We start from the raw sequence: 26,306 nt of genomic DNA, 5'->3' as shown, positions 1-26,306 counted from the left end.
CGGAAAACAACGCATGAGGCAACAGACGCCATTATACATTATATTGTACGGTACTTTTATACTTGGAAACACATTCCAATACATAAGAGTGAGAGAACACTCAATCTCGTGACAGTGCAAAACAATGAAACAAGAGTCCAACAAAGGGTAGACGGGCCTTTTCATGTCAAATTGGCTGCCCCATCACGTGTCATGTAATATCCAAACCTTCATCAATAAGAGCAAAAAGGAACTAACTTCATCAAAGATTTTTTTTCAAATCGAGCAGGAGCACACATACCTGACTCATTTAATCCACTTCATTACGTCTTCACAAAGATATATCGCTTCTGTGCTGCCCAGCTCAGTCCAGCTAGCTAACGTTAGAAGACAGCGGCTTTGTTTTATGTCGTATTTAATCTATTCCACCATCTGAGATCTACAATCACAGCAAGGGACACCGCACTGCGGCATTTTGAAAGTACCCGAGCTTGGACCCTCCAACACACACCATGACTTAACAACCAAGAAGGGCCCCAGTAACAGACAAAATACAGAATTAAACATTAACAAAAGACTCCAGACATATGAAACCCAATGCTGCCTTTTATCTGACAGGTCCATGAGTTTCGACCCTAGAGAACACGTCTCTGCTCTCATAACCTAGACAACTACCACGTACCAAAGAATGCAGCGAGTGGCTGTGTCAGCAGTGAGAGCTGAATGCTAATGTACCATCGAGTATTGATGCTGCTGCCATGGTTATTTGAAGGCTCATATAACTCATGCAGTGATGAAGAATGATGGCAACCATTTATGTTTGAGGTTAATAAAATCCACAACTAATGGACATCTAACAAGTAGAGCCTGACCAATAGGATTTTTTGGGGGCTGATGCTGATATTGATAGTAGGGAGTAAAAAACATTTTACCGATATATTGGATGATATGTGCATTAAAAAACTTGATAGTTATAGTTATAGATAATAAGTGCATTTTCATTTTTGGGTGAACTATCCCTTTACGATGTAATTATCAAAACCTTATGATGAAGAATTGTAATTGAGGCTTGATATCTCACACTCGAATTCAATTTTACTCAATCAAGAAAACATAATGTTTAATGTGACTGAAACATGTGAGGAAATATATAAAACAACCAGCCTTACCTTGGGTACAAACATGCAGCACAGAGCCACAGTGGCACTGAGGCTGACACTGAAGCACATGGTGATAATTTTGTAGTTGGACCCAAAGTAGATGGGTACAAAGGCCAGCCAGATGATACAGGTGGTGTACATGGTGAAGGCAATGTACTTCGCCTCATTGAAATTAGCCGGGACGTTGCGGGTCTTGAGGAGAGAAAAGTGAGAGAGAAAGAAAAGAGACAAGTGAGATAAATATTCAATCCTCTCTATACAGCTGCTGAAGATAAAACTGTGTTCGCTGCAAACCATTTGCCTTTGCATCACAGTTTGATACATTATGTGAAACATGGGGTCACAACCCCACACCACCAGTTATATTGGTTTGTTCTGCTGCTATGTTTGTAATCACAGAAAATGTATTTGCTTGAAGTACAGTCCATTTCAGCTGCTGTCTCTTTTTACCACTCGGCTCTCACACGCTGCAGGCCACCGAGAATTAAACATTGACTTTTTTATGTGTTTGTCGCAGTAAAAATTTCATTTACTGCTGTTGAAAGGTTGTAGAGCAGCAATACATTACCAGTGGTTTCATCATTGCTTTTCTGTCGTGTGATGATGTGCACTGTACAAATTGTAAAAAGAGACACATGTGGACATGTTCATATACTTAATAACCTATGGTTCCAACTACAGCTTTAAAGCACCCACTCATTGTCAGTATGTCTTATCCTGTGAAGATTTAGGATTTCCATTTTTTTCAGCATATTCAATATTGTAATTCTGAACTGTAATGTTGTAATTACAGTTACAATTACAATTACTTAGAAACACTTGCGATAGTACCTTGAAGGCATAGAAGGTGCAGCTGAGGATGAGCAGGCCATTGTATCCCAGCGGCGTAACCACACCTATGTTGGTGGTGTTGCAAATGAGGTTGACCTGGCGGATGCTGGGGTAGTCATGAATCACCTGAAGAGAAACAGGAGGGAACATGGCATCACAAATTAGAGAACCCGAAAAAGGCTTTTGCTACAACAACCAGCCCAATACTTTACATCTACTGGCAAAGAAGTAAAAGTAAAGTACTGCAGCAGAACTGCAAACAGTACAACACCTGACAATATTCTCATTAATTGACTCTCAGTGTCAAATAGCCTTAAAAACAATGTAACAGAAGAAGAACATTGATTCAAGTCTTTCTTTTGTATGTACACACACACACACACACACACACACACACACACACACACACACACACACACACACACACACACACACACACACACACACACACACACACACACACACACACACACACACACACACACAGGATACCTCAGGTGGCTCCATGAGGAAGAGAGCCACGATGATGCCCAGCTGCAGCAGGATGAGGAGGAAGGCAATGATGAGCTGAGCGCAGGCCGACATGAAGCGAGGTTTCTTTGTGCAGATCTTTTTCTTGCTGCCCGCCAGGATCCGGGCGATGCGGTTTGTCTGTGGTCAGATAACAAACAATGTCAGGATATTTTCATAAACTATATACTGAACATACTGGACCTTATATTTGGGCCATTATTTGTGGGGGAAAATAATAAAGCCACACAGGAGTCACAATGTAGGGATATAAATGGAGGGTCATTTCTTTTGCTTAAGCTAATGTAATAAGTTAATGTAACATTGTTACAAATGCTCATTCCCAAAATCCCTTATAACAGTGTAGGATTGACCCAAACCCTGATTTCTGATGTTATGATTCCCATACCCTCTCATTCTAATTTATAAAAAGGGATTATAATCTGAAGCATCACTTCACTCTGGCCATCTTTCTCATTCAGTCCGCAGAGCCCTGCTTCCTCCCACAGATGTGTCCTTTACCCCTGAACCTCTCACAGTTGCCGAAGCCTTTATCTCACAATCACTTTGCAAAATTCTTAATCCCGTCCTCACCTTAGTGACGAGTGCAGAGTAGCTCATGGCAGGTGACAGGCCGATTCCCAGTCGTTGGAGGTAGCAGTGGATAATGTGGGGTTTAGCTATGAGGCAGAAGGTGCACAGGTAACCCAGGCAGATCCCTGCCAGTATTATGTAACACAGCTCCCGACTGGAAGATTTCACCACTGGGGTGTCCCGAAATCTAAATACAGATATGTTCATTCACTTATGTGCACAAATATGGAAAATGAAGACATATAGTGTACAGAGAAGGATTTAAACGCACAAAGGAAACACAGACTAAAATAGTAGAAATGTGCGAAGTAGGTATTAAAGTGTTTATTTCTGTCCAGTGCATCATTATCTATAGTTTTCCTCAGTGTATATGTTACTGAGATTAGAGATTTGTTACCTGATGAAGACGGCAGTGACAAAGAATGTGAACATCAGACCGAGGCAGGCGAAGACCAAAGCAGCTATTGGCTCAGGGTCTCCCCACCGCAGGTACTCAACCGGGATTGGGTCACAGCCTGGAGAAAAAGGGATGGATTTCATGAAACAAAAAAATAACCAAGAGCTTCTACCTCAGCCAGGGAGGTTATGTTTTCTCTCCTCTCTGCTTCTTTTTGTTTGTCAAGGGCACACGGGACATGGACGAAGAATGAACCCATTCAGTTTTGGACAAGGAATTTTCCCACTTTCTTTTACAACGTGAGATAAAGCATTTTTTGACATTTTCACCAATTTCCCAGGGAATAATGTATGGATCTTGATCAGGCATGTTTAAGGGGCCAATTTCTAGTGTTTGGTGCAGATCCAAATAAAAATCCAGATCTAGTGGATTTCAATGTGGTTCCATTATGGGGTTAGGCTTTTTTTCAGCCAACAAACATATATTGCTGCAAACCTGTAACTACCACCACCGTGTAGCTGAGATCTGTGGGAAGGTCAGCAACTGATACAGTGAAAACTTGAGGTAAGACTTCCATTCCCCACTCAACATTTAACCCTATATTGATATCATTCTCTCCCTTTCCATTTGTTTCTCTTAGCATCAAGCTTTCACCCACAACTGCTCAGGTGAAACATCAGTGTGCAGTAAAACCGTACAGGTCAGGGGCAGTGGACCTGCACATCTTCAGGTGGGAAAGTCTCAACAGTTAACTGCCTGAAGCCTGAAGCCTCTGTCACACACACGCAAATGAAGTGGGTCAGAGTTCATCAAAGTATAACTCCGTGCGAAGCCACACAGCGGATGTGTTTCGCCTCAAATGTTTTATTCACCTCCTCGACCTCACTGATTGGAAGTGAACGTGAGGTGAAGGTTCGCCACTGTTACATTCGGGTATTTGTGACCGAGCCTAAAGACGTCCCCTGATCCTGACCGCGTGACGCTGTGGGTCAGCAAAGGAGCAAAACACGATTAGAAAACATGGGTAAAGTGGAATTGGTGTGTGTGATTTTTTTTGTTTCCATCAATCTGTATCAAATCCATTAATTAAACATATCCAGCCATTAATAAAATATTATACGGATTACTCCACAGGGGTCCTTCATTATCCACTGCTGCTCGATGCTGCTCACCTGCTATCTGCTGTTTTGAAACTTTTCTCCCTGTATTACCTTTTCCCTTCTGTCCACTCTCTCCTCCTCTCCCTCCATCTGTGCCTCCCCTTCATCCTCTCTGCTCATGTCATTCAACCTTGATCCCTTTCCTGTCGCTCATTTTTCTTTTCTGTAGTTCTCATCCATCACTCTGTTCCCATCTTTCCCCACATCTCTCCTCATCTTCACTCCTCCCACCTTTCTCCCTAATTCTCTCCCTCCACCTCTGTCTTCCTCGTAGGCCTGGAGATAAAGAGCCATTAATTAAAGGGGCAGTTTTAATTATGATCAGTCTTAACACTTGCTGAAGTTATCCAGCTGGATGGTCTGGACGTACCAGAACAGCAGGGGCCCACGTAGACTAAAACCTCCCGTCACTCCACATCATCCTTTCTCTATCCTTTCTGTCTATCTTGCTCTTTTCTCTGTCTCTCAGAAACACACACACACACACACACACACACACACACACACACACACACACACACACACACACACACACACACACACACACACACACACACACACACACACACACCTGCTTGTATAGTACTGGAAATCGCAGAGGGAGGATAAGACACAACAGTCATTAAACAGACTTAAGTAATTTAATGACTTTTTCTTAACACAGTCATTAACTGTATTAAATCAGAGATCGGTTTGGTCTAGGGGCATCAACAACAGTCTAATTGCTGAAAAAGAACCATGGGGATGGTAACACACAGGAACAGAAACTAAGTCGGGAGGAAACTTTTGGTTGAGGATGCAGCTCATGTCACAGAAAAGCTCCTAATGCAGTTTGAGTTAAAGCTGAATAACTTAATATAAATCATGATTAAAAACAGCGTGAGTTCTTGTAACTCAAAACAGAATAATCAGACATAGAAGGCAGCAGCTTTCCCGTCTCACCAGGTCTCCCCTGTCTACGGGTGGGGACCATCCACCTGTGAAAAATTGCGATGGGCAGAAAAGTAAGAACCTGCAGAGAAATTAATCGTGCCCACATAATTCTAAATGTTGGGGCTGAAAATCCCAGATCAGTGTTTTTCTCATGGGTGTTGTAAGCATCCACTACCTCTGCAAATTAAATCTTAATTAGTTCACAGAAGCTGCAGGAAACCAATGTCGTGTTTGACCCCGAGCCAAACTGGTGTGTCGGGGGGAGGGGGACGATTCTGGGGGTTTCAGTCAATATAAAGTTTTGAGGCAAACTCCTTTAAACGCTCTCAGACTCAGACTTGTGGAACTTTACTCATCAGTGGAGAGGCTCAAATCCCAGAGCTAATCCTCCCTTCTACGTTTTTCTGCTCCTCTCCCTGGTCGCTGCCTCTGCCACAGCCTCTATTCATCTCCATCTCTCCCCCTCTCTTTCAAACTCACTCTCACCATCTCTTCGTGTTTCAAAGTCAATTCTCTCTCACTGTCTTTTTTTCTTGTTGTTTTGCTCTATAGCTGTCCCCTAAACTCTCCTATTGCTTTCTATCCTTCTTCACACCCACTTTACCTCTGGTCCCTGCCAGCTGAGACCTTGCGCTATTCCCTCTGCCCCTTTATCTCTCCCCCACTTTCTCTCCTTTCTTTATGGCCTGAGGATAGATCAAAATGTCTGCCAGAGGAGCAGGGCAAGCAGTTTGTTTACACCTCATTATTACTGGTTCCATATAACCCCCCGCTGGGCGACACGCAGCATTTATTGTTGATGAAATGAGTCACGTACTCGCAAAGATGCGAACAAACACACGCAAAAAAAAGTTAGACATTGGTAACCCCCGACACTCTTTCAATCTTCTTCCTCCCCTCGTTTTTCAGTGTCATTTTCTCACTGGTTCACTCCGTGTTTTAGGCGGAGGACGCTTCTGTCTCTGGCAGAGATGCTCAATCTGAATTTCAACAGGGCTCGGTTCATGTTTTAATCATCGAGCATGCTGAGGAGATAGCAAAGCATTGTAATGAGCAGCTGAAAAGCACACAAAAAACAGCTGCTTTGGACGCAGTGGAGGGTAAATACGTTTTCATTGCAACTGAGATGCATTTGCATTGAACGCTAATCATGAGAAGGAGGATGAGGAGAGGAGAAGAGAAGAGAGGAGAGGAGAGGAGAGGAGAGGAGAGGAGAGGAGGAGACACAGAGGGTTATTCTCTCTGTTTCTCTAATGTAACTGGTGCAGGACTTATTGTATCGTAGGAGTTATTGTATCATAGTAATAAAACTGCTGCAATAGCACATTGTATCAGAGAAAACACAACTATTTAATTCCACTAACACACACAGGTTTGTGTTGCTATTCCTATTATGACTTTGTATCGACTTCCATTCATTGTGGACAGTCTAATCGAAACCTTATCACTAACCTTAACCAGGACCAATTCATACCTAACCCTTACCTTAACCTACCCACAATTAACATCTTACCACTAGCATTAACCAGGAGCTCAGAAATTAAGTTATGCCTTATTAGGACCAAGCTTTGATCCCCATGAGGTCTACTGGTCCTGACAAGGTCGGTGTTAATGCAGGAAAAGGTCCTCACACACACACAAGCACGTCTCCATGACTTCAGAGGGCATTACATTGGCTTACATTGATTTCCTCAGGACTTACTCTCACCTTAAAATAAACCTAACCTTAAAAAAAATGTCTTAATTCATATTTGTCTGTCAAATAGCAGGACTGTCAAATAGCAACACCGCTACCTCCCTGATATTAGAAGGTTTTATGCAAGAGCATAGTTAGTTCGTTCCATGAGCTCACTGTCGTGTTTCTGTTCTTGGTGTGTTGAAATGCCTCTGAGACTTCAGGTTAAAAATAAACCCACAGACACACAGACACGCAGACACTGACCTGTGAGGTCAAAGGTGGGCCACGAGCCCAGCTCACAGGCTCGACAGGTGTACTCATCGAACACAAACTCGTTTTCTTTGCAGGGGGTGCACGTCCAGCAGCAGCTCACCTCGCCTTTACGGATCACCTAGAAGGGGCACAGTGTGCATTGTGAATGTTTGCCTGTACCTTCCAGTACCAGTGAGCTGGATTATTTATCAGTGTCAGCTCAGTTCTACCGGCCACTGTATCCAAATGGAGCTTTTCTTTTATGCAGCTACAATGGCAGAATGGAAATTCCTTATGAACCAATGTTGATAAGAATTAGACTGGCCTATAAGAAACTGTGCCATGTACACGTATTGCCATTGCTTTCTATTTTCCAGGTCAGGGTGCTGGACTCACTATATTAAACAATACTTTTTAAATGATTACTTATTACAGAATACTGGACACTATATTAAACAGCAGTTAAAAAGAAAGGATATCTGTATAAGTTGTATTTACCTTAATCTGTCCTTTGTCACAGGGTTCACTGCAGACTGACTTGATGATGGCCTCTTTGTTGGGCCAGATTTCATCATGGTCTATCTTCAAGCCGCGGTTGTCCCAACTGCCAACATTAATGTAGTCGTAGTAGTCCTTCCCCATCTTTTTAAAGTTCATTATCTCATACCTGTACAGAAAAAGAGCATGTATGAAAACATGCAACACATGTCACACAGAAACACACCACTTCAGCTTTGCAACCCAAAACGCAATAAAAAGGAGAGGATGTAATTTCTGTCCAGTTCCAGCACTCACCTGCCGGGCGAGTCTCCATTCACATCAAATAGGATTCCCTCCCCCGACACTCCGGTGAAGTTAGTTTTCATCAGGAAGTCCAGCAGTGTGGCACCATCTATAGGTCGCATGGCATCACATAGGCCCTTAAAATACATGGACAGTCGGGTCATGTAAAACTAATGTGTCCTGATCCACATGTTCAGGTTAGAATCTGTGTGTGCACACAAGTAACTTTCAATGGTGGTCAATGGTCTTTCATGTTAAAACTGAATGCAACAGCTATAAAGTAGTTGTTAAAGTTCCTCCAGTTAACCCTTAACTGTATATTCAAAGTAGGATGATTATCACAACACTATGGAAATCAAACCACAGTGCGTCATCCATACAAATGACATGAAGATTGAAAGGAGCAGTGAGGAAGTATTGTTTTTCTATCTATGACATTTACGCCAATGACTGTACCAGTGAACAGACCTGAACCATTATGTGCTGTCTGACTCGCAGAAAGTAACGTATAGAATAAAATACAGATTAATGATTGAAATTGCTTAAATTTGTTACTATTCCATGTGAATTTCCTACTTTATATATAATTATTATGTACTGTTTTAGTCTGTACATGTTGTCCTTTGGGTTCCCATCAGGAAATTGTAAATGAAATGGCAACTAGAGTGAATTCTACAATAAACCCAATCAAGTGGCCACAAATTTCACACACTCGATATAGTGGGTATCTAGATATAAGTCCCTCATAAAGATCTCTGTATAATTTATTGAGAAATTCACAACAACATTGAAAAAATCTCCCAATGTTAAAGAAAGTTAATATTTTCCCTTATCTGCCCCCTTTATCAAATCTGCTCCAAACTCGAATGAGTTTTCCCCTGACCCATACGTCACCCTTACACCACGTTTCACTAAAATCACTTCATTAGTTCTTGTGTAATCCATCTAACACACAGGCAGACACACAGCGATGAAAACACAACCTCCTTGGCAGAGGTAAATATGGACCTGTGGAAACAAGTTCTACTGTGACATGGCCGCAAAAACCCGTTAGGCACCTTCTTTTTTTCCCATCGTTCCCACTCTCCACCCTCTTCATCTCTTTGAGTCATAGTGTCCCTCTATTCATTCATCCCAGCCGTACCTGATAACCTGGGCAGAGAGCCCGCTGCATATTATGCAGGCCATATGCCATTGAGTAGATGGCGTTGATGACGAACCCCATCTTGGTGTCCTGTGCGTACTGCTGCCGAAGCGACTCTCGCTCTGCAGAGGTGGGGGGGCAGGGACAGAGGACAAATGGAAAACAAATGCAGGTATATCAGTGCAACTCCTAATTTCACGTTTTCTTTCTAATATTACGAAGCAAAGTGTTTTTCTTTTCTTCCTGACATCAAAGACTGCTCTCTTCCCTTTTCTCGATGGCCACTTCACAGCTCCACATCTCATTCCTTTCTGTCCCGTTCATTTGTTTCACGTCCTATTTCATTAGAATAAGGGAGACATGACTCCCTTTGATGCAGCTCTCACGCACCATTTTGATTAATGGAGGACCCGAACCAGAGAGGGACAAGAAAGAGACGAATACATTGAAATAAAGGGAGAGTGCACTCGCAGCCCCAAGGGGAAATGAACAGATGAACAGGAAACTTGTGTGTGCATGGTTGTTTACTGAATGTGTTTGTGCTCAGACAGTTTTTTTTGCATATTATGTGAGTGTATGTTATTTGCATTAATATCAATAAAAGCAGACTGAAACTGTAGCCTGTGATGTGAAAACAGAAACACATGCTTTCCGTCTTCTCCGTATGATTATTGTCAACACAAAAATACAGGCGCCTGTAACTCAGTGTTCACTGCTAATGAATTTCATGTCTTTTCCCAAATATGTCTCAAGGGATTTTACAATAAACAATAATAAACGTAACTGGTATCGCTAACAATCCCTCGTCATACGGAAAATGATATTAAAGTGCTGTCACTACAGAGAATTCCTCCGGCTGCCCGTTTACTTTCATTTCTTATTTTCGGTCTGTACTCACTGCTACAGGTGCGGTTGTACTTGCTGCTCTCCTGCGGGTGGCCTTTAATCCGACAGTGAAAGCGATGCTGCCAGAACTCTGGAAACCAGGGGTTCCGGATGTTGTTCTCAGGCCGAAGTTTAAGGTAGTACTCGTCAAACCACTTCACGTCGGCCGACTGGAGCTTGATGGTAATACCACCGGCTGCCTCCCTAACAAAACCGTCCGTCACGTCGTACCTGTCTGCCCATCCATCACTGTCACAGAACACAAGGAAAGACAAGCAGAACAATTAAGTAAAGATTTCAATTTATATGTTAGGCTTGAAAAAGGGTCATACAATACAAAGACAATTTTCATCATTTCATTTTCTATGTGGTGGCGTTAGTTCTTTATTCCAACAGACTTCTGCTGATTTTGCTGCACTGGCTTCTAAGGTAGAATTTGTTTGGACATTTTCTCATTTTCAAACATCAATAATTTGGGAGAAGACTGAGATAGAAGTGTGAGGGCAACTTTTCTGTGTGTCCAACCATTGTAAATGGACACTCTTAAAGAAACATGGTGTTAACTTGAGGACAATCTCGCTCAGTGTTAAGGACACATCTTTTTCCTGCAGATATCTTGTCCTGCAGAATGTCAAGAAAGTAGATCTTATTGACTATGTTGCAGTCAGAGGGCAGACGCAAGCAAAGAGGAAAGAAGAGAGGAGGGAAAGAAATACTAGATCCTTGGAGTGTGACAGATGTTCAGTAGTTGAGAACTTTTCTAACCAGTCCAAACCAGCATTCATGTCTTTGTTAGATAGTGAACATTTGTTGAAGTGAACATTTCCAGGGTGGGGGCTGTGTGTGAGAACGCAAATGTCCTTTTCCTGCCAGCCCCCCTAGTAAAATGTCCACAAAATGTCTGCGCGAGCCCATGTGAGAATGCAGAAGGAAAATGTCAAGCGTGGCAGTGGGCGTGTTGATGACGATTCTAACACATTATAGATGCAAAACTGGATGATTATAAACACCTCAAGATGAAAATAGAGGTGCCATGCACGTGGAAGTAGCAAACGAACATGTCAACTTGGAAAGAACGATATTCGAAAGTTTGACGCTCATGCCGTTGTGCCGTAAACAAAAACACTCTGTTTTCCGAAGCAGGACTCATACATGATGTCCCGCCTGCATGCTATAGGCGCAACCCTTCACCTGAATGTTTCGAAAATGTTCCTGTTGTTGTGAACACATCTGACTTGGACAATCTCTCGCTGCTTTCTTCATATGTGAAAGGCAAATTCCAGGAAATGTCCACAACCAATTTTCCAGAGTTCATATCTGAAAATGTCTTACTCCAGTTGCTTAGTGTGTACGTGTGTGCATGTCTACGTACGTGTGCATGCCGGTTATTTGGTGATTTAAACATTTGGGTTGTGAGGTGAAGCACAGGGCACCAATAGGGTGCAGACGTTTGGCAAAAAAAAAAAAATACATCAGAGAGGGAGAGCAGGAATGGTAAATCAGGGAGAAGCCCAGTGAAAGACGGCAAAAACAGAAGGATAAGCAGGGAGTCAGAAGACATGTGGGAGGGAGCTCTTTATTATTATGGGCACTGTCCAAAATTCTTCATATCGCTGACAAAGACGCATAAACACTACGCACAGACACACACCAACATACGCCAGTCGGGTGCTGAGATGATCTAGGTCAAATGGAGTATTTTGGCTGCAGCTCAGCAGCCGTGCCCCGTCAGACACCAGCAAGACGAATATAACTGCCTCACAATACACGCACATAAACTGTGGAGACATATCACTGTCGTTTGCATTTTTTGGAGGAGATTTGGGTTTATTGCTCCTCAAGGAGGTACAGATGGCACAGTGTGTGTGTGTGTGTGTGTGTGTGTGTGTGTGTGTGTGTGTGTGTGTGTGTGTGTGTGTGTGTGTGTGTGTGTGTGTGTGTGTGTGTTCGAGAGAAAAAGAAAGATAAAGAGGGAGGGAAAGAGAGAGAAGTGGATGTGAAAGACAAATCTCTCCTCCTTTCACAACTACTGCCAATGTGGCCTCAGGCAAAACAATGATCCTCGGTTTCTTTCGATGGAAATTTTCATTTCTTACTTTCTTCTTTCACTCCATTTCTCTCTCTCTCCCCCCCCCCCCCCCCCCTTCTCTCTCAGCCTCCAGAGAACAAAACTCATTTTCTCCTACAGCAGTCCTCCTAGCCTCGGTCCGTTTGGAGTGCTTGTGTGCATATGTAAACTGCCTTCTCCGTCTGTCACCATTTGGGTGTCTGTAGCTGTCCCTCTTTTTTCTCTTTCTTTGACGTTTTTCACTTCATCCTCTACCTCTGAGCTGTAAACATAAATCACGGCTATCCATTCTATGACAGACCAGGCCTGTAAACATAAAAATAAATGTGTTGTTTGGAATCAGTTGGGGGGGGTGATAGGGTGGTGAGCAGTGGTTCTGGCACCATAGATGACGAGATGGACGACGTGTCTCCACTTTGTCCCACTATCCAGAAATGCAGCTAAAATATCCTGACTACATATCAGCCATGTTGTGCATATGGAGCCAGAGTCAGTGCAGTAGCGAGATTTGGGAATGAAGCCGAGGTATAGAAAGGTCCTATCGATACACGAGTTTGACCAATCACGAGTCCGTCTCAGCTGTCAATCGTGAGGTTGTTTTTATCGCATCAAATAACGAATTAAAACCACATCTACTGAAAAAAATTGCACTTGAACAAACATCAATGTGATAAGAACAATGACAGAAACCATCTTTTTTTTAAAAGATGTGTACTTTAAATTTTTAATTAGGCCCATGTCCCATCAACTAACATGGAGGAGGCAGGATTAATTAGCTATACTGCAGCCAGCCACTGGGTGGCGATCGAGACACTTTTGGGGTTTGCCCTGTCTTCCCTGTTCACCATCGGTGTCTGCCTCCTCTATTGCATGAATGTGATTTGATTGCACAGCGCCTGTGTTTGAGTATTTGTTTTTTATGGTATATTTGATTGGCTGGTGCCTCGGCTGCGGCTTAAATCGTTGAGCTTTTCTGAACTTCTGCCACACACAGTGCAAACAGAGCAAAACAACCACAATGCAGTTGTGCAACACATGACGTCACCCTGTTCAAGGTGAACAGGCAGCATTTCTGTTGATGCCTCCCAACAGGTGTGAGCATGTCCAGTTACAGAACACTCATACGTACACGATGAGTTTGTAGAGTGCTTTAACTGTAACCCCTTCTTCTTTTTAGCATTGCATGGACAGCTACCATGGCACGTTAGCATGAAAGCCAGCAATGGTGTGTGTCCCAAGCTTAAAACTGTGATTGGCTGCCAGCACGAAGCTGGCACGCCCCAACTTCAAGCTTTAAAGAACCATGTTAGCTAAATGCTTAATGCTATAGAAGTTGACACAGGCTGATGTTTTCTTTAGGACAGAAGGACATTGGATGTGCTTCAGAAGGTCAGATGAGACGTGAGTAAACAAGTCAAACAAAACTTGGGTGAAACAGACACGGTTGATATCAGTGGTTCCAAACCTGTGGGTCCTGATGTCAGGATACAAAAAGAAGCTCAAAGAAAAGAAAACTTCCTCTCATCTTTGATTTGTTTTGTAACAATTAAAAACTACAATGTCACTTATTATCGCTCACAGATAAGATAATTTCAAATAAACAACTGTAATGCACGTCACAATCACATTGTCACCACAAATGTATTTCTCTAGTGCACTGTGGCTTAGAAGGAAAATATCAAGGTGGTTGCGGATGCTTGGATCATTATTTCAATAACAGTGTTGACTTTGGTACATTAGTTTTGGTTGGGTGATTCTCAGCACATGTTGTTCTCTGGTGTCACACAGGGGATGTTGTTCCATGCAGAGCAACGAAGTGCTAGTATCACACGGCACGGATCGATCGGCAGCTCCCCCCCCCGAGGGACGAATGTATAAGATTTGGGTTATTTCTGGGAGTATTTCCTTCTAGAGTGTGGTTAACACAATGCTGTATTGACATTAGGAGACACGGTGGGTGGAGGAGTGAGAAAGGAACAAAGTGAGGGAAGTGATTGACAGGCAGAGGCAGAGAAAACAGATTCAAGTAAACAATCCCTGATCATTAATCAGGTCGCTCTCATCCTGTCAATGGATTTTTTCTTTCTCTCTCTCTCTCTCCCTCGACGTTTTTCGCCCTCTGTCATTAACACCTTCAGCTTTCCCTTGACTCCTTTCATTTTGTTTTCCTCTCCTCTTCCTTCCCCCAATGCTCCGACTGTCACATTTCACTGCATCCATCTGTCATTATGTCCTTTGCTTTTGCTTTTGCTTTGATGCTCTTCTCATTTACTATTTCACTGATGCAACATACTTTAAATCTATACTAGGGTTGGGCATCGTTAGGGTTTTTTCAGGGCTAAATCAATACTTTAAAAATGGTACCGGTGCACATAAGGTGCCAGAACTGAACATTTTTATTCTTTGCCAAGGCAAATTGGCAAGTTATAATTTAACATTAGTCTGAGGGCAGGGCAAGTTTTTTAATACAGAGCTCAGGCACCAAAATAAGGCACCAAAATCTGCATTGTGGTTCTGTCAGTCTATGTCTATGAGGCGTACTTGTTTTTGTCACTGTTTAAATTCTCGCTTTCTGTCTCTCACTCATCCTTCTTTTCTCTCATTGGCTTCCGCCTGTTGGGCAAGTTTCCGAGCAGGTAACACCTGCGGCTCATCAGGGGCCAAGATAGCGTGCAAACAGACACACAAACACACACTTGGATTAATCACCACTGGAGAGTAAAATTATTTCTAAAAAGTTAACGCATCTCATAAAGCCCTCCATTACCAGGCCCCCTCCTATACCTCACCGACCTGCTCCAACACCACACTCCATCCCGTCGGCTCCGCTCCTCTGATGCTAACATCCTGTCCCATCCAGGACCAAGCACCAGACCTGGTGCGACAGAGCCTTCTCCATAGCTGCCCCCTCCCTCTGGAACTCTCTCCCCAAACACATCCGAGACTGCACCAATCTCACAATGTTCAAATCACAACTCAAAACTCACCTTTTCACATTTGCTTTTAATGTGTGATGTATGTTGTGTGCTCTATGTTTTTAGTGTGTAGCTTTTTATGTTAATTTGAACATTTGTAAAGTGTCTTTGAGTACCTTGAAAAGCGCTCTATAAATAAAATATATTATTATTAACTTTGTGACCTTCACCATGTTCATGTTCTCAGCAAAAATCTTGTGTTAAACTGTCTGTGTTTAAACATCACTGAAATAAAATACATAAAGACATATATGGCTGGGGGGGGGGTGGAACTGCAGTGTTTTATCAACACATTTATAATTGCCCCTTGTGGAAATAATATGTTTAGTAAACTCTGCATCACAATCGCAATTATATTTGCTATGTTCTCTGCTTTGCACAAATAGCACAATAAACATGATTTTAATAGTTTCCCAGTTTGCACGACACCCACACATTCTCATCTGAATCCTGCAGATCTATTTCATACCAAACTTTATTGATGTTTGTTACCAATGACTCGTCTTGATGTTTCGAAAACATGTTTAAATTTGTGTTTTAGGAGCACGCTTTTGTTGAATCCTCAAAACTTATAATTCAATGAAACAGATAAATGCAAGTGAGGATCACTTACACAGGGTAGTTTTCACCTGTACCAACCTGCAAAAGACACATCTAAGATGTCTTCCATTTTACGAGCACTTTTGCAAAGGAGATATTTTTCTATCACACCGTTAGGTTTGTCTTCAGCTGCACCTGCTAGGTTTCTTGGTGATTTGCCTTGAGTCACAGTAGGCGGTGAAGCACAGCAGGGGTTGAATGTTATTGTCTTCCAAACAGCAAACTGCAAGTTGTCAAGCCTGAACACGATATGTAAAGACTATGCACAAAGCTGTAAAACAGGTATTCTTTCAGAGTTGTACCACAACATTTTCACACTAACACCTCGTTTCCACAGTTTTGCTCAAATATGGATTCTGCCTCCTACTGTTCAACGCACAGAAATGCATTTTTTTCCAGTAATGGATAGAGACGCCTTTGCAAAGAGGAGATAATTTTCACCTCCCATTTTTGTGGAATATTCACCTGTAGCAATATCTGGACTCATATTGCTTTGAAATTGCAGGTTAAAGCACATTTTTTACATCAATTATAATATTATCAAATCAATGTTATTCCCACTCTCCCAACTCTCCCACGTCTTTAACTTTGATTTAACTTTTTCCTATTGAAATTCACAATGTGTTAAACTGGCTCGACTATCAACAACTGAATTTAATAAATTAGCCTCTAAGCTTATTGGTTTTTATCATTTATCAATGGGCAAAGTGCTGAGCTGTGTTTCTGTATCTTAAATAGAATGGACCTTCTATTCACAAAATATTGATATTGATATTATAAATGATTCCTCTAATTTATAGCTCCCCCCATTTTAAATCTGCACTGAAAACGTGCAACGTTCCTCTGACAAACAAAAATACCAAACGTGCACTACAGGCAACCCCTATGAAATCTATACATCTACGCTTTGCACTCTTTGCCCCTGATTCCAAAGACTGCAGCCCACAGGGTGTGTATATGAGCTGTATGGATTTTGAACATGAAGCTCAACAAACGTACATAAAAATACACACAGATGTTTACTGATCAACACAGTGTGTAACTGTGTGGGCGATGCTGCCACAAGAGTAGGGATTTACAAGAAGTCTTCAGGGTATTTGTTCACATGTATCGTGTGTGTGTGTGTGTGTGTGTGCGTGTGTACGTGCGTGTGTGTGTGAGTGTGTCATTCATCAATTAAGCTGATCAATCCCTCACTCTATTCTTGATCGCAATAACTGTTCTTAATGACATCTTGGAGCCCTCTCTCTCTGTCTCTGTCTCTTTATATACAGTCTATGGTCTCTACATGTCTCGGAGCCCAAGGCCGTTGCCATGGTTTCCAGCCCACGCTCAACCTGCTGTCTGTACTTTGTGTCTCATTAAAGCACAGTGGATTTTAAATGTATGCACACAGACACCCACACACACCCTCTCCCACTCTCTCTCTCTCTCACACACACATACACAAACACACACTTAATTTTCAATTCACTATTCAATTAACATTATGCAGCCAGTCTTCCAATAGTGGAAACATTATTTGCATAATAGTACAGAATTATAGGCCAATGCATTACCTTCAGCAGAATTTTAACAAACCAACTCTATACACTGAGGCCTGAGGCACTCATCTTTCACTTCTGTTCCTGAGTAGAAATAGAAACTAGGACTCATTTGTGAACGATTATTAATTTGCACGTGGTTCTTTCCTGGTGATGACATCCCTCTCACACCAGATGTATTTGACTGTGAACTCAGGGGCAGATCCAGGGGTGGGGCCAGGGGGACTCTGATAATAATTCATATGAATAATTATTAATAAACAAGTTGTCATCACTTACAATATTAACTTTGTTAATGATTAAAAAGTACACAATGTGCTTGAGAAAGGAAGAATTCTCAAAATATAGAGCTCGCTGTAAACAATCAACTTAAATTTGCACCTTACTGAATCATGTGCACGGGTGTTGGACAAATATCCGCCCCTGATTTAGAAATATTCTCAATCCGCCACTGTGCAAACACTATATCTCGTTACAGGGATTCTAACAAACAAAAGTTGCATTTAGATATGAAGCAAAGTGGACTTCTGACTTCATTTCACGGCTGAGGTTGGTTCCCACTGTCTTTTTGACAAAAGCAGTCAATGGAAGAGTTCTCTGACTGACTGTTGCTTTAATGACAAGCAGCATTCCAGCTCAGACTGATTTCCAAACTTGCCAGGACGTTAATCCGTCTCATCATTTTCCATATTTCTTTCTATCTTTGCCTCTGTACTTTAAAAACAATGTAGCAGAAAAACACTGTTTGCTGGATAAGCACATGCAGGTTTTCATTCAAGCTTGTAATATGAAGTTAACGTGTCCGATATCTTCATAAACCATACGGCCATTCTCATACTTTATATAGTTTTAAAAAGGTAGATGAGGATCTGAAAGGATAAGACATGGTGATTTGGATATTCATGTAAGAGAGAGTCTCCCTGTTATACCTGAATAAATACATTTGTAATTTATTATTATTATTATTGAGATTGCTGAGTTCAGAGAGGAGAACATGGTTCAGGTCCCAGTTAAAACTATTCTGACTGTATCAGTCCATGAGCTCTATTGTAAATCAAACAAAAACAAGAACTAGACGATCCCTGCTGAACCTTTCATCTGAATTATTAAAGTAAGTTAAAAATAATATTAATATTTGATCAGTGAGTGAAGCACAGTGTTTGGGGATCCACAGCTTAAAGCAAATTTTCATTTTCATTATTGTTTGCCTCTGACCTCAGTCGTGATGTGCCCGGTCACGATAGTGGTAGATGGAGTGTGGTGGCAACAGGGGGACACGCTTTTCAGTTTCATCGTTGGAAATGAAATATTTGGATTGTTCCATTATCATTGGCGTATAAGATCGTTTCAGCTCAAGAAAATTGGGTCACAGATTAGTTTTTTGACAAAATATTTCATTCTGACCAAGAGCTGATCTGCACAGGTTCAATCATAAAATGCCACACGACCTCAACCCATCCACCCACCCACCCACCCTCGAGCTGCCATGGCAACCTGGCGGAGATTCTAGATGAGCATCTGCTGCTTACGACTGTACATTCTGCACATGCACACACACGCACGCAAACACACACCAGCAGTCCACCAACCAAACCTGACAGTAATAATTAGCTGCACAGACACCACAGCCAGGAAAATTGAACATGGAGCATGAGCAGTCACACACACAGTTACAATCCATACAACTTCGACGCATGGAATCATTAAAATGCAATAACCCGTACATTTTACAGTGACACTTTGGGAAAAGTTTGCCTCTGAAATTTTTTGGCAGTTCGTCACATGATCGGGAAACTATCAACTAATCGTGACACCATGAAACTTCATCTATAAACAGCCTCAGCCTGACGGGTCAGAGTTCACCATCACAACAGCAAAACTCATTACGCCAAATGTCAGAACTGTCTCACACACAGACAGTGTGGCGCTAAACTGTGTGTGTGTCATAAAGAGAGAGAGAGAGATGGATGCATGCATGGCCATGTGTGAAGCCAACTGTGTAATTATGTGAGTGATCGGATCGCTTTACATGCCCGTCATTCAATATCACACACACACACACACACACACACACACACACACACACACACACACACACACACACACACACACACACACACACACACACACACACACACACACACACACACACACACACACACACACACACACACACACACACACACACCTTGATAGCAAATTCACTTTTACTCATCAATCGATGTCACACTTCATTACCCTCCGTCTCTATTTTTTCTGACACTCTCTCACCTCATCTTTGTCCTGTTTTCATCTTGCTGTTTTTTCTTTTCCCATCTTTTCCACCACATACCTCTCTCTTTATCATTCATACTGATTGCATCCTTTCTCCACACTTCTCTTCTTCTATGTATATATGTGTGTGTGTGTGTATATATATATATATATACACACACACACACACACACACACACACACATACATACATATATATGCATGTATGTATTATTCTATCTATCTATCTATCTGTATCTAGTCTCGGTCCCATCTGTCATTTTCTTAATTCCTAAATCAATATCTAACCATCTATTACCTCATTTTGTTCTTCTCCTTCATTTGATTATTTCTCTCTGTTGTTTACATTTGCAATTTATTTTCCAGACAGAACCATAATTACATTGTCAGATAATTGTTTGAAATTCAGTTACCTAATTGCTTGGATGAAAAAGAAAAAAGGAAAAGAATAATAGGAATACAACAAGTAAGTTCTGGCACAGACAAATATATTCTACGTGGGAAATTTAATCAAAATGAGCATTGAATCCTTTATCTTTAGAAAATAAATCACATTAAACATTTTTACCTTACAGTTAAAATATTCATATTACAAACCCTGAAAAGAAACCTTTTCAAACTAAGGCTAAAAAAATCCACTAACCGTAGAATCACCTTCCCTTTGTCAACAGTATGTAAAGATAAGTCTCATATATATAAGTTTACATAAACCCACACACATAAATCTCTTTCTCACACTCATCCACAAACACTTTGTTCAGACTAGTATGGACATACAGAATGTATTTCAGATTTTGTCAACTTTGCTGATTTCCCCTGAGCTTCGGACAACAAGACGCCAGAGTTTGATGTGTGACAGGGGGACAGAAACAAATCTGTCAATGCAAAAGAAGAGAAGAGAAAGTGGTTGAAAATATCCTGCTGGATGACTGTTGTTCCCCTTTTTCTAAATTAAACGCGGCCAAAAGTGATCCTGTTCGTTCTCCTTCATTCAGGACTGACTCACTGAAGCACATTACAGCTTGGAGAAGGTCACTGTGAGAAGGAGAGGAGGAGGAGAAGGCCGAGGAAGGAATGGAAACTAACAAAAAGCTCCGGCCTAATGGAGAAAAATGATACGATTCGATTGATGTGATTCTTTTTTTCCCAGCAGTCTAACTTCTGCAGTGCGTACTGACCTTCAGGGCTTGTTCAGACTCGCTCCATCACGGTTTGTCAGAGAGAAAATGTCTTCCTCAGAAAATATGCCGCAAGCAGTGGGGAAGAGTTGTCTGGTAACAGACGGAAGATATTCAGGGAACGGGCTTGTTATAATATTTTTATATCAAGTCCACAGGGGCCTTCACTGCATTGTTCCCGAATGTTTTTACACACTCTATTATGATGTGGATTTTACATGGTTATTTACATGGTTGATTTGCTTATTATTCCACCCTCAGTTACCAATAAAAACGGAAAAAATCGTAATAGTCCGACTAACACGTTTCTGCTTTCATCACAGACCCTGATAAAAAAAAGGAGTTAAATACGAAGAGGCTTATGGGAGAAACACCAGGAGTGCAGAGGTTAAAGACCTTGAAATCCACAGAGATAAGAATGGATGTAGCGAGACCGAGGCTACATCCACATAAAAAAAATGTTAACACATCACTGTTGCCATGTTTATCCGCACTACTCTGAGAAGAAGTATGGAAACGCTGCTGGCCCGGGTTTGGTGAAATTGGCTGATCTATGTACTTGATTTTTGTACACTGCCTATGCCTGTAAACCAGAAAAACATCAGGCTCGGGTCAGGTTCTGACACAAAAAAACAGAATGCCTGTCAAGTTTGGGTCGTGCTCGGTCAGAATTCTATTGGACAGGTTCAGACAGAGTGTGGATGCAGCCAGAGAGAGAGAGAGAGAGAGAGAGAGAGAGAGAGAGAGAGAGAGAGAGAGAGAGTAAAGTGACACATATGATGTCTGGGAGAGAAATGACTGACATAAGGGGAGAACAGTGGAGCAAAAAGAAGATGGCTTTGTTTCGTAAGGTTGGATAAGCTTGTGTTTTAGAAGAGGAAGATAAAGAGCAAAAAATGTTGGCGACACTGAGGCGGAGGAATGATGTCAGGAGGAGAGAGTTAGAGGGAGATATTCAGCCTTTTCCTCCAGGTCTGGCCTCATCACGTTTTATTGCTTCACAAATAAAAGTGTCGTATCTCATATTCAGCACAGCGGACATTGTAATATCACCTGCTGAGGTAATACACCACCAATGTAACATCACTCTCTGCCTCCCTGCCTCATCTTTATCACCGCGGTGGCCTTCTGGTCCCTCGCTCCCTGATGCTCTCTTCTCCTTCTCCGCTCTTCCAGCACTCTCTCTATCATTTTGTTCTCCTCTCAGCGCTCCCTCACTTTCTTAGTCTCTACGTTCAAAGACCTCTGTGGCAAATCAAAGTCATTTAACTACCTTTCAAAGTCAAATGTCCCAGCCAGCAGGGACCAGAAGAAGGTGAGTTTGAAGGAGTTCAATTATTTGGCAAAGTCATTACAAATTCAAAACAGCAAAATGATTCAACACAAGGAAAGGTTAGGTTTATTTTCATGTTTTAATACAATACTTCACAGGCCACAGTTGACTCGTTTGGGATTTTTCCAATAGCGGTGCCAAACGGACACCTTTAAAATGGTACTGTTGCCTAAACAGTGGTTCATTAAGTTGTTTGCGTTCCTCCCTTTACACGGAGTAGTTTTCAAACATTTGCTGCACGTCCTGGTGTCTGAATCCCTTCCCGTCACACTTTTGACGTTTTAAGCTTTGAGTATTTTGTTCTTGCGTCAAGTCTAATTTGAGGAAGCTACAAGCTAAATGTAGGCTGACGTTAGGTGCATGCTAGAGCCATGTAGAGAGTGTTTATGTTGCCTGTAAGCAAGGCAACTATTTCAGAACAAAGCTTAGGCACAGGAATTTGCACTATGATTCGTTCTGGTAATTATCGGTTGTGTAGGAACCGGATATTGGTATTTGTAAAAACACACACACGTTCATCCACACAGATGAACGCACTCAGCCATTAATGGACAATCTTGTGTAACCTAATGATGGGCCCGTTTCTTAGAAGCAGCAGTCAGAGCGGTTCCCTGCTTTACACGATGGAAATAATTATACTGGTTGGGCCTACGCACATGCACGCACACACACACGCACACACAAATACACACAGAGCCTGGCTGTTTGACAGCAGGGATTAGCAAGGAGAGGTGCAACTAATGCCCAGTAACGAGACATCCAGCTTATCGCCCACAGAATCGTGTGTGTGTGCGTATCAGAGAGAGAGAGATAGAGAGAGGGAGAGAGAGCGAGCACCAGACGGATCTACAGCAAATTAGCAGCATGTTATTCTGGACTTTGATGAGTTTCCCACATCTCGTATCCAAACCACTGCTCGTGTTTTTATCTCTCTGGTTCAGTGTTTCCCAAGCTCAAATTAATATGTGCTTTACTTGCATGACTCATGAGTATGAGCCATTGTTGCAAATATGACAACACATAACAACATGAAGTGTTAAACCCCAAAAATAGATATTAGTAATGCGTCAAACGCAAAACATACAAACTTATGTGGTTGTATGAATATGTACGTAGTATTTTAAATATAGACCCATGTAGCCTAAATACTATGAATCCAGGTACAGAGTGTACATATACACACATGGATTAATGAGGGTATTAGACAGATGTTTGTGTCTGATCCGTTGACAGGGGATGATGTAACCTGCTGATATTTGTTGTCGTGTCGGCTCCTCACAGCTGAACTCATTAATTTGATATTTTTTCAGCCAACCTTGGGGAGGTACACTCCTCAGATGTGTTTTTTATTTTTTTATTTTATTCTGAGCAGCAGAGTAAAAATTCTGCATGTCCTCTGTGTATCCTAATTAACACCGTTAGCATACTCTGTTCACTGGGAATGTTCTTGCTGTGACAGCACATTTCTGCGGCCACACTGTGCCCGTGGAGTTGTTGCGTGCTTAATGATTTTCTTTGCTTAAACTGCTCAATGTCGGCGAAACATGAATTGGTTATACGTTTATTTCTATTTAGAATTTGGGATATGTTTCATTTTATGGTTTTTATTTGTGTTTTTCCACTGTGTAGGCTGGTGAAAATGGGTGTAGCTGGTTTCTGTGAGCCAGCTGTTCTCTTCTCTTCCCTTTGTAGTTCCCACACAAAAGCTCCATGCGCCATTGGTGACAGTGTGAATTTCATAGTGTTCTTTTGTATTTGTAGAAGCAACAGATATGTCTGAAACGTTTAGAACACTATATAAGTGTTGAACGAGGACATGTTTTATTTCCCTCTTTACGTTATTTACAATGTAAAATTAGATTTTCTGCATTAAGAGTGAAGTTTAGGTGATACAGAAGATAAAATGGTGTGGTAAATGTAAATGTTGTAACACAGATTATATTCTTAGTTCACCTGACCTCAGATCTAGTTAGAGGTTTATTATCAATGGGTCTAAATTGATTGATTAACTCTGATTGAAACAGTTTTAAGAGCAGACTCATTAGCTTAATTAAACCTTTTCAAAATCAAATATGTCCTTTTTGTATCCTGAACATACTTTACACAAGGAACACTTTACGTCACACTTTTCAATGCTCTGATTGGTTGTAGGTCTGCTCTGCTGCCGGTACATTGACGACACCCCCTCGAGTATTGAAAAAGAACAGAACTTTCCATTATTTCTGCCTTTAAACTCAGTTTCCATTTTGTTCATTCGTTCAGGATTGAATATCTGTAACTTCTTTGCGCTCTTGATAAAAACACTTTTTTATGCCTCAACAATTATTAAAAATGAAATAAGACCTTCTGTGGCATTGTCCCCTTATGATTAAGTTTGCTTTGCTTTGGGTTAAACATATCAGTAGCCTTAGCTGTTATCTAATATTTTAAAAAACCTTCCAAAGAGACATTTTCTCCCTTTGATGACGCAGGATGCGAGTCTCTTAGATATGCTTAAAAATTATTTATTGTGGCAGTAGCTCGGGTTCTTCTCTCTCTGAATGTGCTACTTGAATTTGGAAAGCAGGAAGCTGAAGATCATTAATATTCAGAGTTTTTGGAGAAGATTCATATTCTAAAAATAGAAGGGCCATTTGGAATATAGCTTGAATTTTACACATTAAGTAACATGAATTGGTGTTTCACAGCCTGCAAAAGGTGCATAGATAACATTCTCCTTCCCTTGTTCAAAACCTGACATTTCCAACCTGTAAAACTGATCCCAGTGACTTAAAGTAGTAGATCTGAGTGAAGAACTGAAAACTTACACACACAAAGTACACAAGTAAACATCCTAATCTCTCTCACTTTCACAAACTTTCTCTCTCTCACATACACACACACACTCTCTCTCTCTCTCTCTCTCTCGCTCTCTCTGCCCTTCTATAATTTTCCCGCTCTCTCGTCTTCTGTGTTGCTATAGTAACAAGCTGTGCGGGGGTTGTGATGCGGCACACATCACACCCCGTCTCACTGAGCTCACCGGAAGAGAGCGAAAGCGAGGGAGACAGAGACAAATAGATAACAGGGTTTGGTGTGTGCGCGTTTGCGTGTGTTTGCACATAACTGAGATGTCTGTTGTATTCTTGAAGTTGTAACTTGAAGTATGTCTTTTTCCTTTTGAAATGGCAGCAAATTTATTTTATTTAAGGGATTTTTCTTGGGCTGATGCAAAACTTAAAAAAAGAAAAACATCTACAAATCCACCAATATTGATGATATTACAAACGAACACAGAATAAACCCAATCACATTATGTGACAGCTTCAAAGTTTACCCTGTAGGTTACTCTGATCAGCTTCTCTACCAAAGTCCGTGAGCTGCCAGTGCTTGTTCACTGCTTCTAAATAAAAAGATAAGTAGGCACTGTGGATTAGCATATTAATCAATACAGAGTCAAGCTATAAATGAAAGCTGCCACCATGTTTCATTTATAAGGCCAAATCTCACTTAGTAAGAAATGAAGCCAGAATAATAAAGATTTCAGTGGATCACTTGAGAACATGGAGCAGAATCTGTGAAATTCAGAGGCTTCTCCTCCACCCTTCTGTAGATTCACTTCCTGTGCAGGATAGTGGACCTCAATGTAATATTATACAGCACAGACAACATCCAATAGCCATGTTTCTGAGGCTGCTCAGCCATTTTCCAGAGGGGTTGTATGTGAGAATGTAACTTTTCCTGCCAGCCCCCTAGTAGAATGTCCAGTGAATGTGCGAGAGAGCCCATGTGAGAATACAGCTAGTGGACACATGGATGACGTTTCTAACACACGACCAATTCAAAACTAGAAGAATATAAATATCTCAGGATGAGAAAGAGGAGCCGTACACAGACACCAACAAAGATTTCACCCTGAATAGACGACATTCAAGAGCGATAAGGATCGACATTGAAAATCTCAAACAAGTTGCAGGGATGGAGAGATTTTAAACCTCATGTTCCGCGCTACCCAGGTGCCACCCCTGGCCTGAATGTTCCAGAAGTGT

The 26,306-nt window shown here is 41.5% G+C and overlaps 1 protein-coding gene and 1 long non-coding RNA gene across 3 annotated transcripts in view; one reads left to right on the top strand and one right to left on the bottom strand.

Annotated features, from left to right (window-relative positions):
• grm5b (glutamate receptor, metabotropic 5b) overlaps positions 1-26,306 on the bottom strand; it is a 70,442-nt gene that overhangs the window by 8,414 nt on the left and 35,722 nt on the right. For both annotated transcript variants that reach the window (XM_034604921.1, XM_034604922.1), the window contains exons 7-16: positions 10,320-10,555; positions 9,422-9,543; positions 8,290-8,414; positions 7,993-8,161; positions 7,507-7,633; positions 3,472-3,589; positions 3,075-3,261; positions 2,463-2,621; positions 1,971-2,096; positions 1,149-1,331 (exon numbers count right to left, since the gene is read on the bottom strand). In XM_034604921.1, the coding sequence (XP_034460812.1) occupies positions 1,149-1,331; positions 1,971-2,096; positions 2,463-2,621; positions 3,075-3,261; positions 3,472-3,589; positions 7,507-7,633; positions 7,993-8,161; positions 8,290-8,414; positions 9,422-9,543; positions 10,320-10,555 (1,552 nt within the window). The remainder of the gene's footprint in view (positions 1-1,148; positions 1,332-1,970; positions 2,097-2,462; positions 2,622-3,074; positions 3,262-3,471; positions 3,590-7,506; positions 7,634-7,992; positions 8,162-8,289; positions 8,415-9,421; positions 9,544-10,319; positions 10,556-26,306) is intronic.
• LOC117773210 overlaps positions 1-26,306 on the top strand; it is a 237,303-nt gene that overhangs the window by 185,792 nt on the left and 25,205 nt on the right. The gene's annotated exons all lie outside the window — the stretch shown is intronic.

This window comes from Hippoglossus hippoglossus, chromosome 13, assembly GCF_009819705.1.
Source record: "Hippoglossus hippoglossus isolate fHipHip1 chromosome 13, fHipHip1.pri, whole genome shotgun sequence".
Lineage (NCBI taxonomy): Eukaryota > Metazoa > Chordata > Actinopteri > Pleuronectiformes > Pleuronectidae > Hippoglossus > Hippoglossus hippoglossus.
Note: the sequence above shows the minus strand (reverse complement) of the source record. Positions and strands in the feature narration are given on the sequence as shown.